This window comes from Peromyscus maniculatus, chromosome 19 (assembly GCF_049852395.1).
Source record: "Peromyscus maniculatus bairdii isolate BWxNUB_F1_BW_parent chromosome 19, HU_Pman_BW_mat_3.1, whole genome shotgun sequence".
NCBI classification, from domain to species: Eukaryota; Metazoa; Chordata; class Mammalia; order Rodentia; family Cricetidae; genus Peromyscus; species Peromyscus maniculatus.
The window spans coordinates 41,693,524-41,702,743 of NC_134870.1; the positions used below are offsets into that span (position 1 = coordinate 41,693,524).

General features: G+C 40.1%; 1 protein-coding gene across 1 annotated transcript; it reads right to left on the bottom strand.

Moving 5' to 3' along the window:
• Positions 1 to 7,408: 7,408 nt before the first annotated feature.
• On the bottom strand, positions 7,409 to 8,664 carry LOC102928446 (pseudouridine-5'-phosphatase-like). The gene has a single exon (XM_006987471.4). The coding sequence runs from the start codon at positions 8,520 to 8,522 to the stop codon at positions 7,821 to 7,823; it is 702 nt and encodes a 233-aa protein (XP_006987533.1). The 5' UTR covers positions 8,523 to 8,664; the 3' UTR covers positions 7,409 to 7,820.
• Positions 8,665 to 9,220: the final 556 nt, after the last annotated feature.

Sequence of the window (9,220 nt, forward strand, 5' to 3'; positions counted from 1 at the left end):
AGAAAATGTGGTACATATACACAATGGAGTACTACTCAGCAGTGAAAAACAATGACAACATTAAATTTGCAGGCAAATAGATGAAGCTAGAAAATATCATCCTGAGTGAGGTAACCCAGACTCAGAAGGACAAACATGGTATGCACTCACTCATAAGTGGATACTAGATGTAAAGCAAAGGATAACCAGACTACAACCCACAGTTCCAGAGAAGCTAGCTAACGAGGAAGATCCAAAGAGGGATGCATAGATAACCCTGCGAAGGGGAAATAGATGATATCTCCATGAGTAAACTGGGGATGAGAGGTGGCAATGGAGGGTAGGGGATGGGGGATGAGAACATAAGGGAATGGGATGGTCAAGATCAAACAGGGATGGAGTGGGAGAACAATTTAAGAGATACCATGATAGAGGGAGACTTCATGGGGATAGGGAGAAACTGGGTGCTAGGGAAGTTTCCAGGAATCGCCAAGGATGACCCCAGCTTAGACTACTAGCAACAGTGGAGAGGGTGCCTAAATTGGCTTATCCCAGTAATCAGATCGTTGAATACCCTAACTGTCATCACAGAGTTTTTCTTCAGTGACTGACGGTAGCAGATGCAGAGATCCATAGCCAAACACCGGGCCGAGCTCCAGGAGTCCAGTCAAAGAGAGAGAAGAGGGATTCTATGAGCAATGGAATCAAGGTCATAATGGGGGAATGTAGCAGGAGTCTTAAACGTTCTTATTAATAAAATCAAACCTGGGGCCAAGTATTGGGGTGAATACTGGATGATCAGAGAGACAGAACAAGCCACAGCTAACCTCACCAGGCCAACTTCTCAGCTGATCTTGTTTACTCAGACTGGAAGCCTCTGTGTCCTCATATCCGAATGGCTCTCAGCTGAACTGTGCTGCTCAAAACCTAAAAGTTAACCAGCCAAATGCTTCTAGTTTCTGGTTTTCACGCCTTATATATCTTTCCTTTCTACCATCACTCCCTGGGATTAAAGGCTCGCTTTCTGGGATTAAAGATGTGAGTCACCATGCTTGGCTGTATCCTTGAACAGATGGATTTCTGCCTTTGGAATGCTAGGATTAAAGGTGTGTGCTACCACTGCCTAACTTCTATGTGTAATATTGTGGCTGTTCTGTCTCTGACCCCAGATAAGTTTATTAGGGTGCACAATATTTTGGGGAACACAATACCACCACAGGGGAAATTTACAGAGACAACCAAACCAAACCAGTGGGAACTCATGAAAACTGTGGAGCTTGCATAGGACTAGACTAGGTCCTCTGTATAGTAAGACAATCATGTAGCTTGATCTGCTTAAGGGGACCACTCGAAGTAGGATCAGTATCCATTCCTGGTACATGAACAGGCTTTTTGGAGCCCACTACCTGTGAGGGGATACCTTGCACAGCCTTGAGGAGGGGGAGGGGCTTGAACTTGCCTCTACTAAATGTACCAGGCTCTGCTGACTCCCCATGGCCTTACCTTCTTGTATGAGGTGATGGGGAGTGGTTTCGGGGGAAGGGAGGCTGGAGGGATGAGGGGGATCTTTGATTGGTATGTAAAATGAATAGAAAAAAAAAATCTTGAAAAATTAAAAAAAAACTGTAAAATTTCAGGAAGGTAAGATTGTGTTATCTGCCTGAAATTGATAGTTTTGTATTTATGTTTAGGATTTTGGTACACCTTGAGTTATTTTGTGGAAATCTGTATATATAGTCTATTCTGTTTGCATGAAGGTATCTGGTCGATTGTTTAGAAGACTATTATTGATCTGATTTACCTGCATTTGGAGGAGATATATATATATATATATATATATATATATATATATATATATATATATATATATATATATAACATGCTCTAGTCTATTCCTTATTGTAGTTGAAATGCACCAGCACACAGAGATAACACTGTTTTCACCCTAAGAACCTAGTATGGCTTCTGGAAAGAAACCTATAATGTATACCTTCTTTTTCAAACTGGACCCCCAGGGGTTGTCAACTGTGAACTAGTCCAAACTCAACTTGTGGCTGTTTCCCACTTACTACTCAAGCATTTCCATCACTGGCTCCAGAGCCTCTCACCCCAGACCAGCACCAATTCTGTCTTTACTTACCTGTGCTGTGTTCATGGCAGGGCTCTGTCCCATGACCTGAACTTTCTGATGGATTTCAGCAAGTTTGCTAATTGTCAGTTTGTTCCATTTTTTTCTTTGTTGTTTTGATGACCTCTGAGACTTTATGCTCCAGAGCAGACTTGGGTATTCATTATTATGTGGTCAAGACAAATAAATAGAAGTAACTGAGTTTTAGACTTGCTGAAATCTGAAGAGCTTGTAACTTTGTTTTCCTTGTATTTTATATATTAGAGAGTGAAAAGCAAAAAGGCCTCATGTAGACAAGAAGAGTAGCCAATAACAGGGTAAATACAGAGAGTAAGATTTCACAAATAGAAGAATATTAAAGAAAAAAAAGCCTTTTCACTAACAGACATCTGTCAGCTCAATCCTGTTCCCTGTATGGAATGAATCTCCCTTAATTCATCTCATCTGTTCTGGTGCTGGAATATGTTCCCAGAGAGATGCATAAAAAAATCACGAAAGCAATCAGACAAGCAAAGTCTGTTTCTATGCCTCCTAAAGATTCCTTCTCTTCTTGACTTACAACTTCTTGGACAGGGTACTGCCCTCCCTGATCTTAGATCGGTATGGTGTGTTCTGTCTGGGCCTCTCTAAACATTTTATTAGGTCTCTTTCATGTCCTGTAAACTATATGCTACTGAAGTTTTTGAGTGAGCCTGTCCTTTTTTACTTCCTACCAAAAAGTATTAACAGAGACGTCTTCACTGCTTCTCACGGGCTCAGTCATGTTTCATGAAGTGTTATATCCCATCAACGTCACCTCGTAAATATTCCTTAAGTGATCTGTTTCTCTTTCTTAGTCTTTCACAATCGCCTATATAGCTGAGTTACCTCTATTCTTCCTGATTTTTCTCTAACTCATTCTCCACACTGCACATCCAATTATCATGTCAGCAAACCTCAGTGTTCTTCTGAGTCTTCAGAATTGTGGCTCCTCCTTATGGCCTCTCAGTCTTTATATTCTCCCTTACGCCTTTCTCTAACCTCACTCCCCTAACACTGTCATTCACTCCTCACATTCTAGTCACTGGCTTCACTATGCACTCATTAGATTTGCTGTCCAAGTCCCCACTAGAGCTCCTTATCTGATATCAAATCATTATTCATCTTAACATGTACCTTCTAGCAACTCCAAGTTAGAAGCCTGCCAATGCTTCTTTTTGTCTTTTTCCATGTCTAACTTCTTTTTAGCAACATTATCACTTTATTAGTCTGAGTCTCAAACACCAACATCCCTTCAGCCTTCCTAAGCATCCCTCTCAAGCATGTAACCAAGTTTCTCAGCCTAAGTACCCAATGTCACTGCTTCCTCCTGCCTTCCTTCTATTCTCACTTCTCCTCTCATGCTCAGTTCTCTGCAGAACTTCCAAGCAGTCACAGGGAGGTCTCCTAGTTTCTTATTTCCTTCAACTTTCCTTTGAGCATCAATGAGAAAGTGCCTCTGAGCACTAGTCTAATTGCATCATTTCATCTCTTAAGAACTTCCATGAAAACACAAAGCAAAAACTAGATCCTCAGCCTGATACTCATAACACTTATCCATGTAACTGAGATATTTCCAGACTAACTCCTTGTTCTCTGAACTCAAAGCTAAGACTTCAGTTGAGTTTGGTATACACATACACTATTGCTTCCTATGTTCACACATGTCTCAGTCTTCTTCACAGAGACATTTCCAATCCTTTCCTTCAAGGACTTTTTAATTACTATCATCTTTCCAGAAGCCTTCCTGACAATGAGTTCATGAATCTGAATAAATACAACACTGGGAGATTTTTGCCTCTTCTTATGGGGGGTGTATCATCTTTCCTATTTCTATTTATATATTTAACATACTATTTTTCCTAGTAGATAACAGCAATCCCAGTAGATAAGTTAATTTCTGTAAATATGCATGTCTGTAATCAAGGTGATTGGGAGAGCACAGTAATGTATGTGTTACATGTGCTAAGAAGCCTTGTGGTACAACTTTGGATGTGGAATGGGTCCAAGTCTTCTCTTAGGAAGTCTGTTGCCTCTCTGGCCCATGTATTTAAAGCAGTACATTCTCTTCCAAAGCCCAGCTACTTTTTACCATACCACTAGGCTTTGTCTATTTCATATTATTATCCCTATTTGGAAGTGTTTATATGCTTATTATTTTCTCATATTCTAGATGGAATGATCCTCGATGGTGGGAAATTGGTCTTATCACTGTCTTACATAGTATACATGGTTGATAACCAGCAACTATTGAATGAATGAATAGCCAAATCAATGTCTATTCAGATCTATTTTAAAAATCTAAGATGGAGATGACTATATCTCAAATAAAGACAATCTGAAGGATAAAGACAATCTAACAGTAAAGTTTAGATGGGATGCTGAACTGTGCTTTCTGCACCCAAGAGGGTCACTAGTCTCTGGGCATGGATACTGAAGTGCTAACCCTTTCCCTAGAAGGCTAGGCCCTAGAAGAGGCATGCCATGACAGATTATTCTTTATTTTCCCTGCTGGTGGCATCATTTCCCAGTTGAAGGTATAGCAGAAGCGGCTGTTGCTAAAGCAAAGTCCAGTTAGGTAAACTGATGGGAAACAAGCTGGCAGCAAAGATGACATCAAGTAGGAAGAAGAAACGCAAGACTCATGATAGAAAGAGTTTGGCATCTATTTAGTTCCCAGAAAACGACAGAATCCCTTGCTAAAACTGCTCCTTTACCAGAAACCCAAAATTAGTGTTAGGCAATTTTTGTTAGTCAATTGACTCTAAATTGTGAAGCTTTGTGCTCTAGTTTCATACCCCAATAAATTAGCATTCACAGTTTTTTAGGATACCTGAGTAGCTTGGTTTAAGTGTGTGTGTGTGTGTGTGTGTGTGTGTGTGTGTGTGTGTGTGTGTGTGTGAATGGGTATGCATGTTATTAAATAATTTCTGACAAGTATATACTTCAAAGTCTCTCTGGTATAGACTAGTCTCATTATCCACAGCGCTCCATAGAGTCACATTAGAGAAAAGTGAGCAATTACTCTTAGAGGAAATACAGGGTTAGGTTCCAACAAACCTTCAGTCATATCCTTGTCAAAACAAAACAAAAAATAAACATATAGCCTTGTTTTATGTGTGTTTCTCCTTGATGACACCTTGTTTAATGTATTATTGACTTGTTGACACTGAATTCACAATTAGTAGCACTACAATCCAGCCTGGGTAGAGCATATCTGATTCATATTTTCTTCATAAGGACAGCACATGCTTCTCATGTCTTGCAATACTATAAACAGAGGGTTTCAACCCCCCTAATGCCGCAGCCCTTTAATAAAGTCCTTCATGTTGTGGTGACCCCCAACCATAAAACTGTTTTCGTGACTACTTCATAACTGTAATTTTGCTGCTGTTATGAATAGTAATGTAATTTGTGTTTTCTGATGGTCTTATGTGACCCCTGTGAAATGGCTGTTTGATGATCCCCAGAGCGGTTGAGACCCACAAGTTGAGAAACACTGCTATACAACAATCTAAACAGATATCCAGCCAACCAAAACACAAATGTGTGAAAAGGCTGAGAGAACAAAACTGTATACAGGTTTGGATATGCAGGAAAGAAAGTGGCATAAGATATTTTTTCCTCTTAAAATTCAGTTTCTAATTAATTAAATAACTTTTGTTTTCACTTTAATTAGATTTATGGTTTATGAGGAACTGAAAATATATACACACTAAATATATGTAACTACAATTGCTTGTAAATTACTTTCTATTTCCAAGAATAGTAATAGGAAAAAAATAAACAGAACAGTAAGTTACCCTTCTCTAGCTCTACCAAATGCAAACTCAAACATCTTTTTTCAGGCCCTGTCTCTGAATTTTTGTTTTTCTGAGTATTTTGGAATGATTGTCATGATATACTGCTTTTTCTTTCTTTCTGAAAAAATGTACAAAAGATTTTACTTCACTGAGTTAATGTGTAAGAACACTAGTAAGATGTCGCAGTTGGTTTGGAAAAGAATCCAAAGAGTAGACCAATGTACAGGCCATTGAGAATGCTAAGGTGAGTTTACTGAGTGGTGTGAAGTAGGTCCCCATCCAGGGGCAGTCAGCAGCACTCAGTCCATCAGAGGTACAGATGCATGTGCATCGCAGGACTGGAAAAAAGGATTAACAACAATAAATTGCAGAGTCCTCTGGAAGGGTGACTTCAGCTAGGAGTGGGCAGTGCTCCTGTATTTTGCATTTCAATTCCTTTCATGATTTTACTCTGGCAGATTGTAGCTGAATTCCAAAGGCTAAGCCAATCTATAGAAGCATAAAGGTAACAAGAGTGTCAGTCCAGTCCTGCCAAGCTCTCAGTCTTACCAAACAGCTATCAAAAGTAAACAATAAACAAACAAATTTACTTAGAAAGTGTAATATCAGGGACTGGAGAGATGTCTCAGCAGTTAAGAGTGCATTCTGTTCTTGCAGAGGATCTGTGTTTGCTTCCCAGAACTGACATCTCTCAGCTTACAACTGCCTGGAACTCCAGCTCCAGGGAATCTGACACTCTCTCTGGAATCTGCAGGCACCTGCACTCACATGAACATACCGCCCCCCCCCCACAGACACACATACATACAAGTAATTTAAAAATAAAACACATCAGTTTGGGAATAGTGGCACATGCCCTTAATCTCAGCACTCAGGAGGCAGAGGCAGTTGGATCTCTGTGAGTTCAAGGCCAGCCTGGTCTACAGAGCAACATCCAGGACAACCAGGGCTATATGGTAGTGCCCTGTCTCAATAAACATACAATTTACTTATTATATATATTTATATATATTATTTTTACATATAAGTATATAATTTAACTTTATATTTATATGTATAAATTGTATAGACACACATATTTATTATAAGTATGTAACAAAATAAATTTTTAAAATACAAAATTCATATTCATAAGTAGTTTTTCTGAGCTAGAAACATTCTTCATTATAGGTTAGGATGTACATGGAAGGTATATTGCGTAGACACATTCAGTAAGACACTGAGTAAAGTTCCAATAACACACTCAAGCTAATGAGCAGACAGAATGACCATCTCATTCATCAGTTAGCACTGCACTGTTAATGCCAACTCTGAAGGACTAGAAACAATGTGTGTGTATATATATATATATATATATATATATATGTATATAATATAGATGTACATGTTTATATACACATATAGATATATAACCATGTATGAATAAGTAGTTTATATTTTCCAAATGTCAATGTTCACAAAGACTAAAATGAACAGGAAGAAAACGTTAAGTATGATTTTTATTGTATTTGGGAAAATGATATAATGTACATATATGCATATATATCCGTGAACATACACATGATACACATGTGCAGTCACACAGTGGGCATATTCATGTGTATATCCATGCACGCACATTCCCTTTGTTGAATATCCAGTCGGCTTTATTTTAGATGGTAACTGCAGATGGTCAGCCTGGGTTCTCTCTCGCTTTCTCTTCATTGTCCAAACGGGAACAAATCACAGAGGAGGCCAGGTAAATAATGGAACGGCCAACTTTATAGCCTGCAGGGACTATGAAGGTTACAATCTGGAGGCTGTTGCTTTTTCTAACTTTTCCCCTCAGCCATGAGGGTCATAAACCAGTCTTGAGTTCCACGAGGCCACAGCGGCATGTTCACCCTTTACCCTCAGTCATAGGCAGGCAGACCAAACAGCTGAGGCTGGAAGTCCTGTAGGGAACCCAGCACCAGGGTGGCTTTTTTCATCAGGTTGGTGCTCAAGTGTTTATCAGGAACCATGACCACCTGCATCCCGCAGGCCATGGCTGCCTCCACACCATTTGGAGAATCTTCAAAGACGAGGCAGTTTTCTGGAGCCGGGGGAGGAGAGAACCTCTTGGCACAGGTAAGAAATATGTCTGGGGCTGGCTTGCCCTTCGCTACCTCGGGATCATCTCCCAGAACGATGTGATGGAACAAACCAAAGAACTCCTTGTGTCTACTGGTCTTCATTTGGAAGGTGAAGGACGCGGAGCTGGTGGCCAGGGCAAAGGGTAGGTGCTTTTTCTGCAGGTGGTGGATCAGATCATTAGCTCCTGGCATGAGGGAAGCTGTGGGCAGCACCCCCTTCAGCATCGCTTGGCTTTGCTCCAGTAGTTCATCTTTGGCTATGGGCAGCTGCAGGGACTGTACTATGATCTCTGCGGTCTCGGGGGCCTTCTTCCCCAGGACCTGGGACTTGACATCCCAGGTGTATTTCTTCCCATAGCGATCACATATTTTTTGAATCACCTCGGTATATAAATCTTCAGTATTCAGAAGCAATCCATCCATGTCAAATATCAAGTGTGTAACCGGCCGAAACTGGAGCACAGGAACCGCCTCGGCCATAGCGGGGGTAGTGGAGGGGCAGAGCCCGGAGAGGAGCGCATGCCCAGACAGCTTGTCCTACGCATGCGTGCTGTGGCCCTCTGTGATACATTTCCATGGCAAGCAGACAATTCAAGAAGCCTGGAGAGTCATGAACTTAACAAAATCAGCTGGTACACACTAAACAAGAAGCGAGAAAGCAAAAATAATAATATAGGGGATAAAGCTAACATCATAATGCTTTATTTATGAACACCTTGGTCTCGTCATGGATTTAGCTGGGTGGTAGAAATGAATCCATCTGGAATGAATGAGGAAGCAAATGTGGAAGCCAAAGGATGGAGAATGCAAGGAGTAACTTCTTCCTTAATTGAACAAAACAGGCCCTGCAGTTTCATTCACAAAATAAAACAACATAAGACTATCAATTTAAAAACGAAAACATGGCAAATGTCTTAAAATGGAAACATCTCTGGGAAATTAAATTATTATTATTTTTTATCAAAAATTAGATAAAGGTAGTCTTTTCTGGTGAGCTTTCATAGATTTTTCTAGGGAGGCATCAAATCATTAAGGGGATTAACGTACGAAGAGAACAAATTCTCTTAAAATCTTAGCGATTTTCTGACCACTCCTGTTACAGATAACACATAGAAACTCAATCTCTTAATACTCAGCAGCAATGAGAATTTTGAAAGGATCTGCAGACATCAGAGCCC

Excerpts from the sequence above, each read along its gene's own strand:
- LOC102928446 (XM_006987471.4), bottom strand. The coding sequence starts at position 8,522 with ATGGCCGAGGCGGTTCCTGTGCTCCAGTTTCGGCCGGTTACACACTTG.